At 46.7% G+C, this 22,159-nt stretch overlaps 4 protein-coding genes across 8 annotated transcripts; 3 read left to right on the forward strand and 1 right to left on the reverse strand.

Moving 5' to 3' along the window:
- Window positions 1-1,116: 1,116 nt before the first annotated feature.
- Window positions 1,117-1,554, forward strand: sst5 (somatostatin 5; the record flags this gene model as incomplete). Its single annotated transcript, XM_084003842.1, has 2 exons — window positions 1,117-1,239; window positions 1,360-1,554. 2 exons carry the CDS (start codon window positions 1,117-1,119, stop codon window positions 1,552-1,554), a joined length of 318 nt encoding a protein of 105 aa, XP_083859968.1.
- Window positions 1,555-2,400: 846 nt separating this feature from the next.
- On the reverse strand, window positions 2,401-8,701 carry trip6 (thyroid hormone receptor interactor 6). Of its 4 annotated transcripts, none has more exons than XM_084003290.1 (11): window positions 8,616-8,701; window positions 8,093-8,141; window positions 6,293-6,515; window positions 6,066-6,169; window positions 5,805-5,918; window positions 5,134-5,727; window positions 4,889-4,982; window positions 4,608-4,777; window positions 4,311-4,489; window positions 4,099-4,219; window positions 2,401-3,980 (listed from the first exon to the last, which is right to left on the reverse strand). In XM_084003290.1, exons 3-11 carry the CDS (start codon window positions 6,504-6,506, stop codon window positions 3,849-3,851), a joined length of 1,722 nt encoding a protein of 573 aa, XP_083859416.1. In that variant the 5' UTR covers window positions 6,507-6,515; window positions 8,093-8,141; window positions 8,616-8,701; the 3' UTR covers window positions 2,401-3,848. The 4 variants fall into 4 exon arrangements, with proteins under 4 accessions (XP_083859416.1, XP_083859413.1, XP_083859414.1 ...); XM_084003287.1 differs by having other exon boundaries at window positions 4,889-4,985; XM_084003288.1 differs by having other exon boundaries at window positions 4,889-4,985; window positions 8,105-8,141; window positions 8,616-8,655.
- A 2,704-nt stretch (window positions 8,702-11,405) lies between these two features.
- bcl6b (BCL6B transcription repressor) lies at window positions 11,406-15,846 on the forward strand. Of its 2 annotated transcripts, none has more exons than XM_084003638.1 (12): window positions 11,406-11,555; window positions 11,877-11,954; window positions 12,072-12,298; window positions 12,582-12,830; window positions 12,911-13,045; window positions 13,207-13,396; window positions 13,502-13,710; window positions 13,793-13,899; window positions 13,976-14,095; window positions 14,181-14,311; window positions 14,701-14,838; window positions 14,922-15,846. In XM_084003638.1, exons 3-12 carry the CDS (start codon window positions 12,078-12,080, stop codon window positions 15,060-15,062), a joined length of 1,641 nt encoding a protein of 546 aa, XP_083859764.1. In that variant the 5' UTR covers window positions 11,406-11,555; window positions 11,877-11,954; window positions 12,072-12,077; the 3' UTR covers window positions 15,063-15,846. The 2 variants fall into 2 exon arrangements, with proteins under 2 accessions (XP_083859764.1, XP_083859765.1); XM_084003639.1 differs by having other exon boundaries at window positions 12,914-13,045.
- Window positions 15,847-17,552: 1,706 nt separating this feature from the next.
- Window positions 17,553-22,050, forward strand: slc16a13 (solute carrier family 16 member 13). Its single transcript, XM_084003640.1, has 6 exons — window positions 17,553-17,714; window positions 18,628-18,875; window positions 19,180-19,323; window positions 19,431-19,687; window positions 19,791-20,322; window positions 21,063-22,050. Exons 2-6 carry the CDS (start codon window positions 18,647-18,649, stop codon window positions 21,332-21,334), a joined length of 1,434 nt encoding a protein of 477 aa, XP_083859766.1. The 5' UTR covers window positions 17,553-17,714; window positions 18,628-18,646; the 3' UTR covers window positions 21,335-22,050.
- The last annotated feature ends 109 nt before the right edge of the window (window positions 22,051-22,159 follow it).

The raw sequence follows: 22,159 nt of genomic DNA on the forward strand, positions 1-22,159 counted from the left end.
TTTTATAAGTGAAAAATGAACAGAAACAAAAAGGTAAAGAAGAGTCTAGGCCTGTCACCTGATTCGACCTTTTGATCTTTCACTCGTATTTGTATGAAACTGTTAATTGTAAAGATCTAACTGTGGTGTAATTAGCCTCTTCAGATGGGAATAGTGCTTGAAATGGAAAGCCTAGGGGGGAAAAAAGTAGGAATTAATCATAGGTGAAGATGATTAATTAACCCTGACAGACTGCAGGCACGTTGACACTATTTCTGATCACGTAGCAGCGGGTGTGGAGGCGGCGGAAGTGTGATTTTGTGTGATCATCACACCGTTGGACCCCCTCTCCTTTGTGCCCGGAGCAGCACAGCTGGACGCCTGCGGTGGCGACATTCTCACCGCTCTGAAAATGTTACTTAAAGTCAAATTATCTCATGATTACGGACTTCCCGTTGACAGTCCCGTGGTGACAAAAAAGGTCACGATGTAATTAAAGACCGAGATGTGGAAATGATACGTCATTGGATAATGCCATTATGAATGGTGACATGTTCTCTGAGGGGGGGGGCACACAAGTTATCAGTTATGTGATGTCCTCTTTTACACGTGTAATATTTCAAATAGGTGGAGTTTTATTTTCGTGTTTATTTTTTCCAGTGTTGGATTCCTTAGAGGCCTCATTCACATTGTGTCATTAACAACACGGCACAGCGTGGAGGACTCACGTTGAGTTCAGGACACCTACCAAGCTGGTGTTCCGGTGACGGAAGTAAAGACATGTTACCGTTAAGTTTGATAATTAATATCTTGCGTGTTGAGTTAGTCATCACCCCAACAGTCAGATCTTGGGGGGGTTTCGTCGGACGTGTAACACAAGCGGGGTTTCATCCACGTCGTCGTGGCTAACGATGACCTTATCCCGTCCGGTGACACTTCTGCTCACCACACACCTCCTCGCCATTCTTCTCGACCAATCACATCCTTTTGTTGGCTTGAGGATGAGGAGGATTTGAAGATGAAGACACCTATTTATCAGCTCACCACTTCCTCCTCACACAGTGAAAAAATTCAGCTCTTCTAACAATCCCCACCTTCTGATTGGCTACATTTTGGACTTGCAGTGTTGAGATGGAGATGCTTCGCTCTCAGGTTCAGATACTTCTTGCGGCCTTGATTTCCTGTGTGCTGCTGGCGCAGGTCAGCGGTGCTCCACACAGAGACACGCAGACGTCGGGAGCAGACCTGAACAACGACACGGTGAGTGACATTTTATGTGGTGGGATGGGGTGTTTAACAGAAGGCCTCTTACATAGGGAACACATTTTAATTTGCATGTCTGAAAGTGCTTATTTTAGTTCCTTCTCTGTCCTCCGTCAGGATCTCGCTCACTTGCTTTTGCTGACATTTCTGTCTGAAATGACGGCGGCGAGAGGAGATGAGCTGTTCCCCAAGCAGCAAGAGGAGGAGGAGGGAGTCAGGGAGCAGGTGATGAGGCGACACCTCCCCTTCGCCCAGAGAGAGCGGAAGGCGGGCTGCCGCAACTTCTTCTGGAAGACGTTCACCTCGTGTTAACGCAAGGAAAGAGCGGAAGTGCTTTTTTGTTTTTAAAAACATACTTTTTGAGGATCAGTTAATCCACGTCGGCTCACTTTGTTGTAACCCAATCATTTAGTGCAAGACGTCACATATACAGGTATTTTGGCAATTGTAATAACAGTAATAAGGTTGTATGTTTGGAGATTGGCAGGGATGTGTCTAAAATAAAATTTTCTGATTTAAAAAGGGTACGTTTGTTGGGCAATATCCATATTTTTCCTTAAAGTTTGTAGATTTATTAAAAACAGTTTTGTCAGAATTGATGCAAGAAGATCAGAAATATTCCTACTTTTACTCTCATTTCCCATAATGCAACTTAATTGCTTAATTGAATTTGTACCTCCCTTCCTGTTGATCTGAAGACATTAATATTGTAGTATGTGCACCTTTAAATTTTGATGTTTGTATAAATGTGACAAACAAAGTGACTGTATTCGGAGAAAATCCACCCATGAGGTCAACGTGCTCTTCCCATTAATGTAACTTAACTGCCATTTCTACTTCAACAACCTTTATTCAGTACAAAATGACCTTCTTCTCGGCGTGAATCCCTCAGCTTTGATCTACAAGCTCCAAGTCACAGCATTTCAAACTGAACAGAAAGAAAGGATGATAAATGAGTGTAACAATAACAAAATGATGCGCGTGTGAGTTGGCATGGGTGAGGATTTTCAAGACGACACTAAGCATGAATCACTAACAACCTTGAGGATAAAAAGCAGATTAATAACAGTAAATAAATTAACAAGAGATGGAAAAAAAAAATGCTACTCTGAACCATTTTTGCATGATCACAAAAAAAAGCAGAATTCACAGACAAACCCAGTTTAGAAAGAAATCATTATTGTGAAACTGAGCGACATCCTTGAGATAAGGCCTTTCAGATTTCTAGCCCTTTTAAGTCACACAAAGACAAAACCAGGACGGGAAGACGGAGGTACAATACTGTAGTTCCAAAGTGTCAGAGAACGACAACTCGGCCCACTCGAGTGCAACGATGAACAGACATCAAATCCACAGGTCCAAACAAACAAAATCACAATGTTCTTCTGGGAAAATAAATCACATTAAATTCCGCTTTTATTCCGTCAAATGTAAAGAATAACTAGCATGTTAAAGAATCTGTCGAGTAAATCAATCCAATATACTTTTAAAATGAGTATAATTTTAGTTTCCTCTAAATCACACATGTATAAACTCTTTACACATATCGGATGTTTTCGAGCCACGTCGGCGACCAACACCCTGATTTCCTAAGACAAAAAGTAAGCGTTTGACTTCATTGCACCATCATCTTCATCAATGTAACAGTCGAGTATAAACACACGTTATTCTGGATGATTTAACAAAAAAAACAAATGGCAACAATCCTGTTGATTAACAACTAGAAGACATGATATTGTGACGTGTATGAGAGATATGTTCTAGTCATTATTGTACATTTAATAAAAGCTAATGAAAAAAAAAAAAGGTTAAATACACATTCCTTTCGTCTACATTTCTCCTGCTATGAGGCTACTTCTCTGCAAAGATTCACTGCACGAAAGGCTACATGCTTTCCAAAACAGCTGGGAACAGTTCCACAGTCAAACCAGCCCGTTATGTACAGTCACAGTTGTTGCATTATGTGCTTTTAATATGCTTGTTTTGAGGCAGTTCTGCTCTTTGACGTTTTACAAATGTACAGGTCCCATCATTCTTTCTGGATTCAAACAAGCCTAATTATCACTTATGCTGCTTATATGCAAAAAAAAAAAAAAAAAAAAACACAACTACTACTTTTCAGGTCTAAATCTATATCCTTCCATACCTTCATTGTCTTTGACAGTGATAATAATGTGCAAGCTATAAGTTGAGCAGTACCGATAAATGGTAAAGTGGAGCCCAAGCTGCCTGCAGGTCAGGCCACTGTCACACTAATACTGGACTAAATATGAAATATGGGCCAGCTGTGTACCAAAAAAGAAAAAGAGAGAGAAAATGTAGTCATCTGAATGAACGGAAACTAGTGTGGCGGTTGCTCCATCAGGACTCCATCTCAACAAAAAAAAAAATTTCCTCTGCAAACGAAATTACAGCTGGATACCAACAGAGGGAACTATAGCAACGTTTATGTCATAGTCAGAGCAACAAAAAAAAAAAAAAAAAAAAAAAAAGCACCTCACAAGCCGGAGCAAAGCACGGCCATTTCCTGTCTGTGCCGTGGATAACGGGTTGACCGTCCACGGAGCCGCCAGAGTGAGAGTGCCGAGGGGACGCAAGCCGTTTTGTTAGCAGTCGGTGGAGATTTTGGCCGAGAGGTCCTGGATGCGACAGGCGCTGCAGCTCTTACACAAGATGTGGCCGTCCAGCGGGTAACAGCCTCGACCTTCCCCTTCAGAGGACAGCAGCAGGCCGCATTCCTGACAGACACACACACTTCAAATAAACACTCTCACGGGGACTCATCCAATAAATACATGTAAAACTTTGGTTTCGCTGTAGATATTATGGTAATTTAATCGTGTCCAGCTGACCCACCTCACAGATGTAACAGTTAACATGGAAGCTGCGGTCCAGAGCTACAATCCTCACGGTCTCCTCCTGGCCCTGTTCGGGCATGATGGGCTCTCCACACACTGAGCAGCGAGGAGCATACTTCCTGTCGGGGGGAACACGCATCAACATTTACACTTGCACTCCTCTTCACACCTTAGTTCAAGAAGAAAATCAGGGAAGAATGGACTACGCACCTATGAAAGTCATCGATGCAGTGTATCTGGGAGGTGGCGTCCACGGTGAAGGGCACTCCGTCCAAGCAGCAGTTACAAACCACGCACGTGAAGCAGCGAGGATGGTAGGCCTTTCCCATGGCCCGCAGGATGCGGTCCAGGATGGGCTTGGAGCACTTTGAACAGCGCTCTAACGTACTCTGACAAGAGGAAACAGGTGTGTGCATCAGAGTAGGAAAGAGAAAGTAAAACCAAGATATAATATATATGAAATTAAAAAAAAAAAACAGGCAGGGTTAATGTTTTAGCTTTGCTTACAATGTAACAACTTTCACAGTAACTCTTCTTGTCGAGGGCGTAGAAGGGTTGCCCCCGGAGACGGGCGTGGCAGGTGATGCACGTGAAGCACTCCACGTGGAACACCTGCTCCATGGCGATGCAGCCGCTGCCGTCGCCGACCACGTTGTCACCGCACCGGGCACAGCGGCCTGAAAAAGCCCACAAGGGATCACATGTCTGAGTCGGGTTTGACTGCGAGGCGCCAGAACGCAGGTTCCCCCTGCGTCATGAGTCATTCATGTAATGAGTGGTGACTGTACCAAAATAGTCCTCTACGGGGGGGTGGTTCATATCATATACCAACTTCTTGGTAAGGCGATCCAGCTCTTCCTCAGGCCTGGTTGTTGCTAACCCCTGCTGGAAGAAGAGAGGACACGAACAAAGATCAGAAACAATCCCTTCTAGAAACATCAGCATTTTGTTAACTCATTTTTTATTATTGAATTCAAATGTTAAGTTGCTTTTTATTCAGTAAACAGGCTCCAGGTGTATTATGTGTCCCTACCTTGCTGGACTGATAAGCAGGACTCTGTGCGACCCCTGACCCCGTTTGATTACTTTCCAGCCCTCTCTTGGACAGTTGAACCTGGTTCGCTCTCCCTCCAGGCGCTGAGCCGCCCCCCTTGTACACCGCCTCAGAGTGCATCTCCTGAGCTTGTGAGCTGGGGTGTGGAGGGTACCAGCCCTGCTGACTTGTCTGAGTCTGGGGAGGGGGGCGGGACACGTGCTGGCGAGGAGGCGGCGGCGTGTAGGCCTGCTCCGCCTGCCTCCCCGTCTGAGAGTAGGTGACGGGCTGCGCCGTCTTGACCTGGACACTGAACCTGGGCCCGGTGGGAGTTGAAGCAGTGGTGTAGGAGGCCGGGACGGGCTGAGGGTAGGGCTTAGGGGTGGGGGAGGAGGAGTAGTAGTCCTGCTGGTGGGAGGTGGAGTACTGGGGTGACTGGTGCTCGCTGGGGTAGCGGGGAGCTGGGTGGTATTGGCTCTGGGGATGAGGGGGGTAGCCCATGGATGGCCGACCCTGAGGAGGGGCTGGGCCCTGGTGAGCGGGTTTGTAGTGATCCCCTGAGAGGTACTTGTTATAAGGCACATTGTCGTACAGCTGTGGAAAGTGAAGATGTATACATTTAGTACTGATGGTGGGCAAATGTGCATGTGTAATATTTCAAAGTTTCCTACTTGTGTGCTGGAGTCCTGCGGGTGGCTGTCCAGATCAGCGAGCATACTGGTGAGCGAGTCGATGTCAGCGTCGATTTTGGAGTGATAGCTCGCTGGCTTTTCAGGACCACGGTGCTGACGACATAAGAAACATGTTAGTGTGCATTTCTTAAAAATATCACAGGACTTGTGACCCATTTCTTGTGATGTATTTGGAAGGTGACAGCTTACATATTTCTTTAAAGCTCCAAATGTAGGAAGGTAAAACAAAGATGCACCCACCATCAGCTCGTAACTGTCCATATGAGGGCTCCAGGTGCGTTCTTCTTTGGGACCATGGGGAGGGGCGTAATAGTGATCGCTAGACGAATGATGAATGGGCCCACCTTTAGGTGAGAGAACAGATACCAAAAAGCACTCACTGTAAGGACCCTTGTGTGTGAACTTTGAAAGTAAATAAAGTAATGCAATTATTTTGGATCTGATTAGTGACTCCGGTATGTTCTCACCTGTGGATCCAGTAGCCATGTACCTGTTGGCCATTCCACCTCCGCCTCCTCCTCCTCCTCCGTTCTGGTCATAGGCGCCATATTTTGGCCGGAAGTCCGGCGTCCCCTTCTTGTTGGGGGCTCGGTAGATCGCTGACCCGGCGGAGTGAGCCATCTGGGGGGTTCGCTCTGGGCTATCCACAGTCCTCGGCGGAAGCCAGGTGGGACCAGACATGGCAGGTTTCTGTGATTGAAAAGAGACAGCTAAACACCCTCATGTTCTATTAATTAGGTTTATACTGTAATATGACTGTACCATGCATTTTGTCTAACATCAGTTGAGTGAGTACGCAGGATTTTCATCTTTCATCCTTAATTTGCATGAGCACAGCTGTGGCTGTATTTATGTCAGAGGTAACCAATGGAAACTAAGGGATGCTTCACACTCGTTTCCTATAGCAACAGGGACACACGGATAGAACAATGGGCTTCTACATGAGGAGCAGGAAAAACAGCCTCGGGGATTTCCCGCAGACTCGCACATTGCTACAAAACGTGTGCGTTTGTGCGCTTTTGAGACAAACACTCATGGCAAGAGCTCTCCGGCCAGCGACCCCGTACACAGACACACAAACAGGTGCAAAGCTGTGGTTACCCCCCCACAATGGTTATTGTCTCTGGGTGTTTACACGCTGGTCTCACTGATTTCCAAATGAAGCAGAGACAAAAACAAGGCAGGAAACGTTGTGTAATGATATTTGTCTGCATACGCGTGAACACCTGGCTCATAACAATATTATATATTCTCTGTGGGATAAATAACAACGCCGCGGCGCACAGCTGAGCCGACAAAGTGCTGACTTGCACCCAACGGCCTCAATTAGGATACCGATTGTTAAGGGAATACATTGATATACATGACAGGGATGTATAGAAAGTGTCACAAATCAAGGACAATAGTTTAGTGTAATTAATAATAAAAAAATAGAGCTCAATCATCAATTCTCCATGCAAAAAAGAAGCACGCACTGTAACACCATTTTTTAAAAAGCCTCTGTGTGATTGACACGATGCTTAAATGGACTGAAAACCCAAACAAATCTGTATTGTCAGAGGAGAGAAATTAACAGCCCACTCAGACCGATTGTATGCAGGTCGTGTGGTTTGTCATAAATCCTTGTTGGTAAGAGGATTATAATGATGGATGAGAAGATGATGCAGACGTAGAGAAATACAATGCTTGCTGGCAACATGTAAGCCTTTTGGTTTGTTTGTTTTTTTACTAATATTCCTTTATTTATTTATTTTGTTGTTGTTAATGGTTACCATTAAAGACATGACTGACATTGCCTCTTGTAGTGGATGCAAAGGAGGCGTAGCAGCCCATGAAATGTCAAAGTTGGTGACAGTCACAAGAGTCAAGCGCACGGTGAAAAACAAAGACGACATCCGGCGTTTTTAAATTTCAAAATAAAATACCCCACGTTAAGCGTTTCAGCAACAAAGAGAACCGATTAAAAATAATGCACGTTATGCTGAAACAAGTGATAGCAAATGCAGACTTTATCCCCTTTTCCTCGTTATACACACAGCACTTGATATTCTCCAACAATGAGGGTTTTCCACGCTTTTATTTTGAAGGCAAGAGGTTAGCTTAACGCATTTGACTCAATGAAGCTTAATGTATCTTTATGTGCTAGTTTAATTTAACAAAACAACAGGTAGACAACAGGGCTCCACGTCAACACATGTAAGGGAATCTGATAGTAGCTACATCCGTAAACAGCATCCCTAACGTTAGCATCCGTTAGCATGTCCTACCTTTTACAGTACCTTTTTACAGTGACGCTCCTCGTCCCGTCAGTCTCATCTACAAAACAAGAGCACTTTGTTAGAAACAATGACGTCGCGTCGGTGTTCTCCCGTCGTTAACGGTAACGTTAGTAACGTTAGTTCCGCGGGGGCGCCGTTAACGTCTCGTGCGGGGGGACAGACGGGACTAAACCGCTCGGTTGCTCGTCCTAAATCCGTCCGTCGCGCGTGACACGAGTGAAACGTGCCACTCAAGTAATACACCAAGCCACAATGATGGATAATTATCAATAATTAACTTTAATAACAGGGTTGTTTACGTGTTTGCTAGCCTGTTTTGGGAGTCGAGCAGAAGCTCGTGCCTTGCCTCCGGGGCTAACTTCAACGACCGGGGAGGAAACAATGAAATAACCGACACCTACCGACCGAAGCGAGCCTCGCAAACGCGACCTAGACCTCCTTCTAGATGCCCGCGGGTCCGGGGGAGACGACCCGACACAACTTTCTTTTACATTTGGCGTCGTTAACCTACTTTGTGACGGATCTTGAGGCCTTTAGCAGCAGCGGCAGCTCCTCACTGCAGTGCATTCCCGACGTGTGACGTAACTGCTGGTGTGTGTGTGTGTGTGTGTGTGTGTGTCCCAAACCCCTTAACCACAAATTAAATGCACATTTTCTTTCTGCAAGACACACAGATTTTAAAGCTTTTTTTGGGGGCTGGATTTTATGTTGAATAAAATCAGACTTTAAAGTAAAAAAAGGAAAGAAAACAGTTGTCAAACATCGAAATAAGATCAAATAAATCTCAATAGAACTGAAATAATGTAAGCATGAAACTAAAGCATGGAATAGTTTATGGGTACATCCAAAAGTGCTTGATTTAAGTTTGTCTGATGAATATTTAAGGTCATTTTATTTGGGGTTTTGAGGGATAACATCAAGTACATAAACCCAGTTGTTTACCACCGAGCAGCAATGATATGGAGGTCAAAGCTTGCTTTATTATTATGTGGCTCATGAGATTTGGGTCAACTGTCCCTCTGCTGTTACCCCCCACCCTCCTCCTCCTCTTCTTCTTCCCACTCCACCCAGCACCCACTGGTTTCCCACAGGAACATCTTCAAAGGAAGGGTTTCATAACTTTTATTATTTATTTTTTGATATCCCTGGCCATCTCTGTGTGGCCAAACAAGCGAGGCTGCTCCCTGGGATATCCCCGCTTCCTCCTCCTGCTCCTCCCTCCAGTGGCTCTGTGCTGGTTTGCCCTTATATGTCCACAGCGCTCTGCGATCACAGGAAGGGGCCGTTTAAGCAGATCTGTTATTGTTGCAGGAGCCAGCATCATCGTCTTTGGCACCGACTGGGGGGGTTTGAAGTCAAAGCATGGCTCGAGCCCATACATTATCAGATAAACAACATGAGTTCTGTCCAGGCAACCAGGAAACCACAAGAGGAGGGGAATCCCCACCTTTGTTCTGTTTGACGAGGAGTGACAGCCGTTAAATAGGTGTTGAGATATCGAATTTTTGCTGTTGGAATTTCACAAAAGTGAGTTTGTTCTTCATTTATTGCAGAGAGTTCCTCAGTTTGATGGTGGATTGATCGGGAGTCGTGGGTTGCTGATGGGCATTGACAGTTGGGGGCAACATGCAGGAAGTCGCCATGTGTGCCTGCCAAGCCTTTGCCAACGGGATGGACTCAATGGCTTCCGCCTATTGGTGAACCTGTTTAGTAATGTTCTCACTTTTCCTCAACCGCCCCCCTTCATCCGTTCTTCTCACAATGCCTGGAAGTAGCCGAGACCCACATCTCCCTCTCTGTTTTCTTAATCGTTGTTTTCCTTTATGGTTTTTTTTTTTCTTTTCTTTTTTTTTTTACAAAGCGCACAATTGATCGGACCTCCATCCAAACAAATAAAAGCACAAGGACACGCGTGCACAAGCCGTGCACAACACTTCACTTCCGATGAATCTCTTTCAAAGGGATTTCTGTCCAAACATGGTCATGTTGTCTGATTATTGTCTGTTATTTGTTTGCTCTTCATAATAATTATTTTTTTCAAGTTACACCCAAAGTAGGTTCATTTTTTTTTACTGTACTGTTCTCTACTATCATACACTTATTGCTAGTGTTGATTACAGCTAGAATTTCTAGCTAATTTCTTATTTTGTTTGACATATACAGTCAACAATCCTACTAAAGAATCCTATCAGTGAAAATAAATTAAAAAAAATGTATTAAACGTTCCATCCTGCAATCTTGGCTTTTTGTGTGCAGTTGTCTGAGTCGACCTCTCCTCCTCCTCCTTCAACGTCTCCTCCTGTAAAATACTTTGATGTGAAGGAAACACAGTTCATCCGTGCCTTGTTCTCCGTGAACCCGACGCTGCGTTCACGATAAGGTGACTTTCCACTTGTTTTTTTGGCTATTCGTGACCTCTGAAATCCTCATCTCCTCGCCCCCCTCCTCCATCTCCACCTCCATCTCCATCCCTCCTCCCTTGTCTCCTGATCGCTTTATTATTGACGGATGTCCTGCGCGGGCGTTTTTTTTTCTTTCGTCCATGTCTCTGAGCAGCTTTGCAGGATGCATTCAGGAGTGTAGTTCCTGCACATCTGTCGGCTGCGTTTCTGTGGGCCGGGGCGGAGTGAAACGGTTGTTTTTCAACACCAAGGAGAAGGTGTCTCCCATCTACAGCGATTCATTTGGTCCTCGCTTCCTTCCTCTCCGTCCTCGTAAACGCAACGCCTCTGCTCTCATGCAGCAAGCCAGAGGCTTCCGGACACTGTTGTGGAGCACTCACTAATGCCCTTCTACTGGTCAGCAATGACTCAGCTTGAATTTGCATTATTTGGAGTCTGAGAAATTATATATTGTAAGAAAATGTAGGAATTATTTAAAAGAAAGTCCCCCGATGAGATAGAATCTCAATGATGAGGGCACGGCTTGTTTATGCGACAATAAGGTGGTCTTCCAGCTTCCTCTCAGACAGCTTCCTCTGCGCTGGAGAGGGTAGGAAAGCGTTGGTGGGGGAAGACTGATGGCTTACCCCTGGATAGCCACGTACCGCCTCCCCCTAAGGGGTCCTCTTATATATTATTTCAACGTGGCACAAAAACACACTTTGCTTTCCTGCCATTACTTTGCTCCGAGCTATGGGGGTCTAGAAAAACTAATAGGCCACTAAAAATACTCGGAGCCCGGGGCCTGGGCCAGGGCCTTTCCTGCGTTGCTTCCAGTGTGCGCGTGGGCCATTGAGGAAGGAGGAAACGAGCAGCCCTGGTCGTACGGGGGCTTCCTGCACGACGTTATAAAGAGTCCCCTCCCTCCAGCCTCCCCTCACAGTGCCGTTGGGAGCCAGTGGAGACTGTGGGTGAGCCCCCGCTCCACCTCTTCGATTGTAGACTGATCACGGAGTCGCAGGGGTTTGGAGTCAGCGTGGTGAACGCCGTTCTCGTCCCTGCTGGTCGGGGTGAGTTGGGAAAGGATTTTTCTCGGTCTGTTTTTATTTTTGAATGGGCTGCCTCGCTTGTTTGTTTTCAGCTGAGACGTTTGTGATTTTATGATTTCTTGATTAATCCTTAAAAGGTAACATAGAAGTCTGTCAGATGAGGACATCCACGCCTTTTGATTTCAAGTGTTTTCAGTAATTGAGGATGTAGGAATTGGTTGAATTTTAGACGTTTCACAGCATTGAATGTCTCAGTTTGATCTATTTTGCTGCATTTTGCAAATAATGAATATTAAAGCTAGAATTCATGTTTTCTATTTTGTTATTTCTTTCCTCATGCAGGTACGAGTAGGGAGCTGGTCTCACCTAACTGCTGTGTCTGGGACACTCCAGTCTATTTATTCCATCAATCACACATAGGTAGGTCATTATTGTGCATATTTGAACAAAAAAATCAGTTAAATATTCAGAATTCCCATTCATACATGCATTTAAGTGATGCACATTGATTGTTTGCTTCATTTCTAACTTCCATAGGTGCAGATGAGCGTGATGGAAGTACTGGAAGGATACAGGGCGGAGAGGGTGCAGGAGATGAGGTCTGCCGCCCCGGCGGAAGGATACGTGAAGGAGTTCACCCGCCACGCCAACGACGTGCTGCTGAACCTGAACGAACTCCGGCACCGCAACGTCCTGACCGACACCACCCTGGTGGTCGGCAACGTGCACCTACGGGCGCACTGTGCCGTGCTCGTGGCCTGCAGGTTGGTGCAAAGGCCGACGCATCCACACAATATAGTCCCTCCTGGAGGAGTCTTCTCTGTTGTTATGAGTATATTTTTGTCATTAGGGCAAAATGTTCTCCTGGTTTCCTTTGTGTCATTTTCCTCTCATCCTTTGGTTGACTCATAGCTGTTTGTGTTCCCTTCACTTTTCCTGCTTTTACACCCATTGTCTTTTTTCTTCCCATGTCCGTGCTCCGGCATTGACTTACATCCTTTACTGAAAACACTTAACATATCCCTACTTTTCCCTCTCTCCTCTCAGTGGGTTCTTCTACTCGCTGTACTCCCGCCGCGTGTTGCTCCAGGGGCGCGGCGGCAACGGGGAGCAGCTCATGACCGTGTCCCTCCCCAACACCTTGGACCCGTCCAGCATCTCCCTGCTGCTCGACTTCATGTACACCTCCCGCCTCCCGCTGACGCCCGCCACCGTCCCCGGGGTGCTCACCGTCGCGACGTACCTGCAGATGGACCACGTGGCCAACACCTGCCGGGATTTCATGCAGCTGCACTGGTGAGGGATTGGGAAGAGCATCAAAGATTCAAAAATATCCAATCCGGTGTGATTTTTTAAGGTGCAATCTTTGTTTTCAGCAGGGAGAAAATGAGTGCAAGACACCCACAACTGGAGCTGGACTCCAGGGTGTCTGTGGCCTCAGTAGCCCCCAAAGGAGGCGACCTGCCCAATACAGGACCCCCGAAAATCCTTCCAACAGCAGCGGCGACAAGGTAGGAGGATTATGTGTGTAATTAAAAGAGATTAATGACCTGAAGAGTCACTCTGCCGGTGTGACTTTGGGTTTTATCGACTTGTTGTGCTGCTACTGTGGTTACCCTCGTTATGTTGACGGGTTTAGCTCATTACAGCACTTCCTGTGTTCCTCCTGCAGGGTCCCTGAGGAGGTCGTGGGCTTTCTCAAGCCAGGGGTTTTCCCGACCTGCCAGCCCGGGTCAAAGGAGCTGAAAGGAGAGCCTGATGGCCTCATGGGCAGCCCCGCTCCCTCTCCAGACAGCCCCGCCCGCTCCAGCTGCCAACCAAACTCTCCAGCAGAATCCAACACCTGCATCAAAAACCTTGTGGTCAGTTTTAATACTCAAATCTTACATCTGGGAGTAAAAATGGCCTATGTTACCCCGTTGGAGGTGGTTGATTTTAAATTGAAGTAATCGACTTTGTCTCTCCAGAGTGAAATCAAAGCCACGCCGGACCCGAAGGCCTGCAACTGGAAAAAATACAAGTACATCGTGCTGAACCCTCTCTGTGCTGCCGCCACGGTGAAGGAAGAGGACATGGAGGAGCCACAAACTCACGCGTCGCACGTTGCCGACAGGATGGGCTCGACGCCCAAAGCAACGGAGGCGTGGTCTGGAGAAGTGCCCGGTCAGATTGATAGGTGAGCTGACATGAGGAATACTATGAGACGTGAGAGGGAATATGTTTTTGCAAATATGAAAATATGGATCTTCCTTCCCCAGACAGGGGCAGGCCTCCTGCTACGAGGGTTCTGGCCGAGCCCCTCCCCTCGGGCCACCCCCCTCTGTGGACCACCCAACAGCACCTCCCACTCACAAGGAGGGAACAGGTATGAGCCAAACCTCTTCCACGTCACATACATATGTCTGAAATATTTTGTTTATCTTTACATTCTGTCTCCTCAGTCTTCCCAAACCTGCACCCCACTGATCCAGAAGCCGCACAGCATGTGATCAAGCGTGAGAGCTTCTACGTGCCCTACTGTTATTCTGGCAACATCCAAGGAGCCAAAACTGTCTGCTCGGGTGAGCCCATAAACATCTCTCCCCCATTCTCTCCTTCTTTCTTTAAAACCATTGCCTGACGCTGACCTTTGACCCCTCCCGGCAGGTGACAAGCCGTACCGCTGCAACGTGTGTGGCGCCCAGTTCAACCGACCGGCCAACCTGAAGACTCACTCTCGCATCCACTCAGGGGAGAAGCCTTACCGCTGTGACACCTGCGGCTCACGCTTTGTTCAGGTGAGGGTTAACGCTGTGTGTGTGTGTGTGTGTGTGTGTGTGTGTGTGTGTGTGTGTGAACGCTTGATGGGAGAGGAAGTGCAAACAGGTGACAGAGATCGTTTCCTCTTTTCCTCATAAAAAGTGATGTAAAAGCCTGTCAGGTGTAATAAAGTAGTTCCTGTTTCATCCAGTCTGACATTTGAAAGCACCTCTATTATTCCGGATTTCTTTGAAAACAAGAATTATTTCTAAAAGGGAGAGAACAAAAAAATTCTTGGACGCTTCAAACCTGAACAACATTATATTCTAACGTTTGAAAATTGTGAATTACTGTGGGACATTTCATACCTGACGCCAGAATCTTGTCCCACTTGTAAACCGGTTTGTGTGCTTGGTCCTGGTGTTAGGTTGCCCACCTGAGGGCCCACGTTCTGATCCACACGGGGGAGAAACCGTACCCCTGCCACACCTGCGGGACCCGCTTCCGCCACCTGCAGACCCTGAAGAGCCATCTGCGCATTCACACTGGAGAGAAGCCTTACACTGTGAGTCAGCCTGCCCTCTACACACAACAGCGTGTAAGACATCATGACGCTGGTGTTTAACCTGTCGACCTCTCGCTTTCCAGTGCGAGAAGTGTGACCTCCACTTCCGCCACAAGAGCCAGCTGCGTCTCCACCTGCGGCAGAAACACGGGGCGGTCACCAACACCAAGATCCGCTACAAGGTCCTGACGGAGCCCTACCAGCCGATCCTGCAGGCCTGCTGAAGACGTCGGACCGGGGTTGACATCTGGATCACATCTGGCAATGTGAAATTCTGTGAATGAATCAGCGATTTTTAAATTATTAACACCTGTTTTCTTTAATATGAGGTGATAATTTATAAGTTTGAAGAGGCTGAGGGGATGTAAAACGTTGGAATGGATTCCAGCTGGAGGAGGAGTTTACAGAGAAGCTTTAGCATGTGGTTGGATGAGGTTTGGAGCTATTTATTAGAATGAGCTTCATTATAAATCTGTGGTGGCTTTTTTTGGGGATGGAGATGTTATGAAAAAGGTGTTTTTGAAGGTTTATGAGAGGATGGAGAGATGTGGAATGAAGAAGAAGGGAAAAGAGTTTGTTATGTGTGTATACTGACTTGTTAGGGAGTAAGTGATCGAGGGATAAAGCAAGTGTTATGAAGGGGAGGAGGTGAATTTAGTTGTTTTCAAGTTGAATTACATTTTTTTTAAAACATTTGTGGAATTGCTGGAAATGTTCTTCTTAAACGTGTATTTAACTTTTTTTTTTAAACCTTGAGGCCTGGGGCCTGCGTGTTCTTTAACGAAGTAAAATATGCAGCGTTATCTGCTTTTATAGTCCGAGCAGGCAAAGGACTTGGTTGTCTAAAGTATAGAACTTAAATGGTGCGATTGTTTTCTGACGTGAACAATTTAAAGAAGATCACTGCAAATGGATAAGTAATAATAACATTAAAAAAAGGTGTGTATGAGTTCATTTGCTGGACAAAGATGGTTTTGTACAATCTAAATTAAATGTATATGAATTGGAGCTTTGGCTGACGTGTGTAATATACAGTATGGTTTATAAACAAACATCTCTGCAATAAAACATGATTCATATTGCGAACATGAAAGCGCTGAGCAGACTCCACACATTTTTCAGCTCTTTTAGCAAAACCTCCCCTCTCTCTCTCCTTCAGCCCGTCTCCTCCCTGAACTTCCTTCCTCTCATTAACGCACTCTTCCCATGAATCACGTCTCCTCTCAAGTCGGAATCCGTCCCGCCGTTTTTCCAGATTTTGTTTTTCGGTAGCTTTTGTGGAAACAATGAGGGCCGAGGGCACCTGTTTCCTCCAGGTCCCTGGTACCGGGTGCTCACACTACCAGCCGACAACACGCGTGTGAGCCGGCTGCTGCTTCCTGGAGGTGAGGGGCGACTGTGTGGGGGGGGGTTAGAGGGGTCTGCAGACTCTGGCTGAACTCTCCCACCCTCTGCCTCCCCCCCCTTTGCTTCCTGCTCCCTGATGAGTTGTGGCTAGCTGGGCTTATTGTCCGTGCTCAGCAGACAAACATTGGAAGTCTGAAGGGACTTTCCAATCTGCACCCTCCTCCACCGAAAAAAAACTAAACCTATGACAGGGCTTTTCCCCTCGCATGACCCTCCTTCAGGGTTCACGTCCTTCATCGCTCTTCTCCAAGTTTAAGCTCCCATCAGTGTACGAAGCAGAAGATTACACGAGGAATATGCACCATGTAAGCAAACCATCAGCTGAAATAATAAGGCATAACCTGACGGTGACAGTCAGCTGGGGTCGCTGACGGATGGATGTGACACAGGGGGCCTCTTCGTCAAGACTGGGTCAAAACACAACCACAAATACTCTGTTATTACTTAAAAAAAGTACTTTAAAATAGATAAAGGCAGTTTTATAAAACATTATCTGCTGCTGAACTGATAAACATACCATTCTGATAGATAAAACATAATAAACCTGGAGTGATAAGGCAAAAAGCAGTGTCTGACCTTGTGGTTGGCTCCCTCTAGTGGCAGACTCGTGGAAACACATGAACGTGTTGGATCTGCCTCACCTCCTTACTCCTCTGGTGTTATTGCTTGTATGCACACTGATCTGTAAATACATGATTAAAATGAAAACCTGTTGGACGACTTAAACAAGTCATGAGAGAACAAAGTGAGATTATAATGAGTTATTTCTGGTGCTCATTAAAGTAAGTTTCAACCAGGGATCTTAGCTCTTCTTAGTTATTTCTGAGTTCATGTTCTATTGCCTCAAGCTCTGCATTCATGTTTTTTTTTTCCTAATCAAAAAAGCTCCTTTCTCTTCTAGGTTGTCACCCAATCCTCCAGTCATGTGCTGCCCACATTCAGCAACAGATCGCCCACAGAAAATATTTATTATATATTCATATGAGAACATGATGAATAGGGTTTTGTTTTATTAAGACCTATTTTTTTCCCCTTTTTTTGTTGTACTGTGTTTATCTTGTGTGTTTTGTTTTATAGTCCTTATTTCTTTAAAATCCAATAAACATTAAAAATGAAATAAAAACAAATGTTTTGCTCAGAAATGTGTAGTTACAAGTCACTTTTACAGAGACAGAAAACTGTCATAAAACTACAAAACTGAACTTTTTACATATTAAATTACTTTAAACTCAGAACGCACGCAGTTTTTTTTTTAATATATTATTATTATCCAGGCATTATATAGGCAGAATGTGCGCGCCCCCGCGAGGACTGCGCGCGGGTACGTGTACTGAGACTGTTGTTGAACTTTCCCCTGCCGCTCGAGGTGGTGACGTCACAGAGAGCCCTGCTGTCATTCTGCCGCTGACCACCGTGAACCGGGACACCGTGGACCATGTGCTGCCGCGGAGGGAGCTGACGGACCGAGGGTGAGAGCTGCCGAGCTTTAAACGGATTCACCGGTAACGTTAACGGACGTCGCCAACATGCCGGTTGGTGACGCGCCGGTTAATTTCGCACAGTAAACGTTACGTCGACGTCACTCATCCCGCTCCAGCAAAGACCCCGTTATTTACAGCGGAGGACTTTTTTTTTTTTAATTACATTACAAAATCATACAAAACCGTGCGATGGCAAGTGCGCAAGCGCAGTGTGAAGCCGACGTCACGCGGAATTAATATTAAGAAAGACCACATGCACTGTTCCGGTGCGCGTTCCCGCGTCTGCCTTCTTGTTCATGTGTAATTAATCATGATCAAGACGAGGCTGCAGCTGCTTGGAGGAAAGCCGGGGCTTCATGCACGTGTTTGCGCGTGCGTGTGCTCGTGCATGCGGCAGGATCATGCAATCAATATATATTTCTAATTCGTCTCCAGACTCATTAATCAAACATCCTTATATGGTTTGTTGGTTTCCGGTGTTGTGCACGAGGGTGGATTTAATGAAAATAAAGAGATCACATGACCTCCGTGTGAAACCCTACATTCTCCTGCAGCTTTTTGCTGATGTTGAAATACACGTGATAAGAAGAAACTCAATATGGTGCATTTGACTGGAGTCATAAACATGTAAGTTTGGCCTACATGTGGCTGAGTTTCAGGTCATTTTGATGCTAGAAATGGAGAAACAACTTAAGCCGAATGACACTGGCATCATGTCAGCGTGGCCCGTTCGGCAAGTTAAGTGACCTAGTTACACCGACACCAAGGAATCTATTGGCCCCCGGGAAGTTAATCATTATTATTATACCTGAGACTCGTCCTGCGCCGAGGGAAGAGAGCTGTCACTTGCACTTCCTTTATACTCCGCCCTCCTCACTCCGTTTCTATTTCACTTTTACAGCTGATTCTCCACTTTCAACATGACCACCGCCAAGCCCAAACGAGAGAGCCAGGACGAGGACCCCGAGGGCCCGGACGGCGGCTGGGGCTGGGTCCTGGTCGGCGCCCTCTTCGTCAGCACGAGCCTCGTGTTCGGCCTGATGCGCAGCCTGGGGATCTTCTTCGTGGAGTTTGTCCAGTACTTTGAGGAGAGCGCTCAGGCCATCTCCTGGATCTCGTCCACGGGCGTGGCGGCGCAGCAGTTCTTCAGTGAGTCGAGCTCTATGTTACGTTTTTTACACTTCTGAGCCCTCGTAAAAGATGTTTGTCTGCGGAAAAAGCCGCTGCAACTCATTGACCCTTTAACAAGCACTGATGGGTCACTCATTACAAACTCACGCTGGACACCTAGAGATGTTTACGGGGACACGGACTGGGAAGTTGGACATTATGGGTATAAAATGAAGATTTGTTCAACATGTTATCAGCTGTTCTTCTTGCCGATGGGATGCACGTGTCGTCAGTGAGTTGCCCGTCGTTCTTTGGCGTTGAGCTAAGGATGTTTGTTTTGCAGGTCCTCTGGGTACGGCGCTGTGCAACGCGTACGATGCCCGGGTGGTGGTGATGACGGGGGGCTGCCTCGCTGGACTCGGACTCATACTCGCCTCTCAGGCCACCTGTCTCGTTCACCTCTACCTCACCATGGGTGTTATTTCAGGTAACCCCGTCACTGACCCTTCAGATGCTTTGTAAAGGTCATCTTTGTCGACCTAGTTGACTGTGAACCCTTGTGAATTGGTGATCAAAGTGGCCCCTCCCCTCCAGGTTTGGGCTGGGGCCTCGTCTTCACCCCCATGGTGGCGACAGTGATGGCTAACTTCACTCGCCGGCGGACCCTGGTGTTGGGACTGGCGTTCGCCAGCATCGGCCTGTCCTCCTTCGCTTTCAACCCGCTCTTCCAGCTGCTGGTGGAGATGTACGCCTGGCGAGGGGCCCTGCTGATCCTGGGGGGCCTCAGCCTCAACATCGTGCCCTGTGGGGCCCTCATCCGACCACGGCGGCGCTCTAAAGCCCCGGCAAAGGTGGGACGAAACACTGCCGTCTTTAGAGATACACAGGAGAGAATTCAGTACCATGTTTCCTGACATGAACATGCAAAGTGAAGCTCCTGTTCCCCTCCTCCAGGTGGATTCAGAGGACAAGCCATCGTGTGTCGCCGTGCTTCACCGGATCTCCTCCTACCTGGAGCTGCCGCTGCTCGCCGAGAGGCCCTACGTCACCTACGCGCTCGCCATCACCCTCCTGAACGTCGGCTACTTCGTGCCGTATTTCCACCTGGTGGCCCACAGCCGCCACGTCGGCTTCTCCGAGTACCAAGCCGCCTTCATCATGTCGGCCGCCGGCGCCACGGACATCGCCGGCCGCATCGTGTCCGGCTGGTTCGCGGACCTGCGTCACTTCCGGCTCGTCCACTTACTGACCTTGTGGACGAGTCTGGCGGGCGTGTTCATCATGCTGCTGCCCGTGAGCTCCTTGTCCGGCTCCTACGCCGCGCTGATGGCGATCAGCCTCCTCTACGGCTTCTGCTCCGGGGCGTTGACCTCGCTGGTCTTCGCCGTGGTGCCCATGATCGTGGGCGTGGAGCGCATGATGGGAGGCCTCGGACTGCTGCAGCTCATCGAGAGCTGCGCGGGACTGCTGGGGACCCCGCTGTCAGGTACTCGTATGTGGGAGGAGCCGGCTGGTGCCTTCAGACAAACATCAGTGTTTCATGTTATCTAAAGGGCCATAAAATACACACAAGTTAACACACTGAAGCTGGACTCGTGGACTCGTCGTAGCATGCAGAGACAAGTAGACGATGGCTCTGCTCCAGCAGCATAATTAGTTTCACCTGTGTTGGACAGGTGAAAAAAGTTCAGTCCTCAGAGTCTCTCCACACTTCCCCTTCTCTGTGAACATGTGGATACAAATATCTCACTAATGGTTTGTTTCTTTCATAGATAATTTAGTTGAACTTACCCTTTAAGAACTTGCCTGTCCGTATCAAACGAAAGTCATAATAATAAAATAAGGAGCTCCTCTGTTGAACACCAATAAAGCAGATTAGATATCCTATAAAATGCTGTCAATAATAATGTGTAATGCAGCCTAAAATGCCATATAAAAGTACTTTGTAATGATGAAAACATTGATCATGACAACATTTACATTTACTTATTATATGTTGTATTCATGTTGATGTGTATTTTTGGACATTTTTACATTTTTGGAAGAAAGAAAGTGTGGGATCAAATAATTTAGGGGACCCCTGCAGGTACCCTGCGGAACCCCGTTGAAGATTGATTGTGTAATCGGGGCTTCTAGTACACATTGCTGTTGTTTTCTCTGAATTCAGTTCAAGTTCTGCAGCATCTTCATCCCCCTTTTGAGTATATTTTCTCTTTCCGTCTCCAGGGCTGCTCAAGGACGTCACGGGAAACTACATCGCTTCCTTCGCGATGGCGGGCAGCTTCCTCATCCTCAGCACGTTGACCATCGCCACCCTGCCTCACTACTTCTCCTGCACGGACCCACCGCCTCCTCAGCGGCGCCCGCCTGACAGCACAGACGAGGGTTTACTTCCAGAACTGGAGCACATGCATCGCTCGCCTTCCGACGGCAGCCGTGGAGGAGTTAACGATCGTCCCGGCGGAGGAACCGCTGATCTACAAGGCCGTGCCAGTTAAGGGTTCCTCTCCGGTGTGATGACGTCGCCTACCTGAAGAACCCGCCAATTGCAACTTCTATACCTCAAGAGTCAGACCCAAAGAAGATGGAGCTTCCTGTGAAACCTCCGCCAGAATAAAGGGGCCAGTGAGTTCCTCACCCTGTTACACCTCCTAACCTCAGTTTAATGTTTAGCACGACACCTTCTGGGCATTTAAAGACTAGCAACGTACAGATGTGTGGTTGCTTTCTGAGTTTATTATTAGTTTTTCTGCATACTTGAAACTGAGAACACTTATCTTTTCTTTTAGTTTGTGTGAATGTTAAATGTGAAATCTTCTTCTGTTGCTGGAACACTGCCTATTACATTTACAGAAGGTCTTAATGATTAACCGCACCCCTCTGATAGCTAGAAAAAAAGAGCAGCACCGTTCCCAGAAAAACTCTCTCTCAGCCTCAGGATGTTTGCTTTTCATGTCGCTAGGCAAGAATTCAAACTCAAGTGCAATTTTAAATGATCTAATCATTACTTGCTTAAGCATTTTTGTACTATTTGTAACCGTTAACTGCCTTTTGTAAATCAGCTGACATGAATGTCAGCGTAGCAGGAGAGACAGCAGGGTCACTGTGACCCGCTGGCTGCGTTTCAATGCAAAAAAAGTGCTGACTCCTAATTAAATTACCACTCAAACCCACCCAAGCTGCAACACTTTTATGGAAAAATGTGATATTTTGTACACACAATTAAAAATCAAAATGTTGGTTTTGTCTTTTACTTTTAGTTCCTGTGTTGAAGATCAGGCAGAACTTACTTTTTTTTTTTTTTTTATTCCAAAAAATAAAAA

Source organism: Eutrigla gurnardus, assembly GCF_963514095.1.
Source record: "Eutrigla gurnardus genome assembly, chromosome: 23".
Taxonomy (NCBI): Eukaryota; Metazoa; Chordata; class Actinopteri; order Perciformes; family Triglidae; genus Eutrigla; species Eutrigla gurnardus.

Excerpts from the sequence above, each read along its gene's own strand:
- trip6 (XM_084003287.1), bottom strand. The coding sequence starts at position 6,506 with ATGTCTGGTCCCACCTGGCTTCCGCCGAGGACTGTGGATAGCCCAGAG. Across the intron at positions 4,220-4,310 it reads TGCATCGATGACTTTCATAG|GAAGTATGCTCCTCGCTGCT; the intron begins GTGCGTAGTCCA and ends TCCCCCCGACAG. Across the intron at positions 3,981-4,098 it reads TTAACTGTTACATCTGTGAG|GAATGCGGCCTGCTGCTGTC; the intron begins GTGGGTCAGCTG and ends TGTGTCTGTCAG.
- bcl6b (XM_084003638.1), top strand. The coding sequence starts at position 12,078 with ATGAGCGTGATGGAAGTACTGGAAGGATACAGGGCGGAGAGGGTGCAG. Across the intron at positions 13,397-13,501 it reads CCTGCATCAAAAACCTTGTG|AGTGAAATCAAAGCCACGCC; the intron begins GTCAGTTTTAAT and ends TTGTCTCTCCAG. Across the intron at positions 14,839-14,921 it reads CTGGAGAGAAGCCTTACACT|TGCGAGAAGTGTGACCTCCA; the intron begins GTGAGTCAGCCT and ends CTCGCTTTCCAG.
- slc16a13 (XM_084003640.1), top strand. The coding sequence starts at position 18,647 with ATGACCACCGCCAAGCCCAAACGAGAGAGCCAGGACGAGGACCCCGAG. Across the intron at positions 19,688-19,790 it reads GCTCTAAAGCCCCGGCAAAG|GTGGATTCAGAGGACAAGCC; the intron begins GTGGGACGAAAC and ends CCCCTCCTCCAG. Across the intron at positions 20,323-21,062 it reads GCTGGGGACCCCGCTGTCAG|GGCTGCTCAAGGACGTCACG; the intron begins GTACTCGTATGT and ends TTCCGTCTCCAG.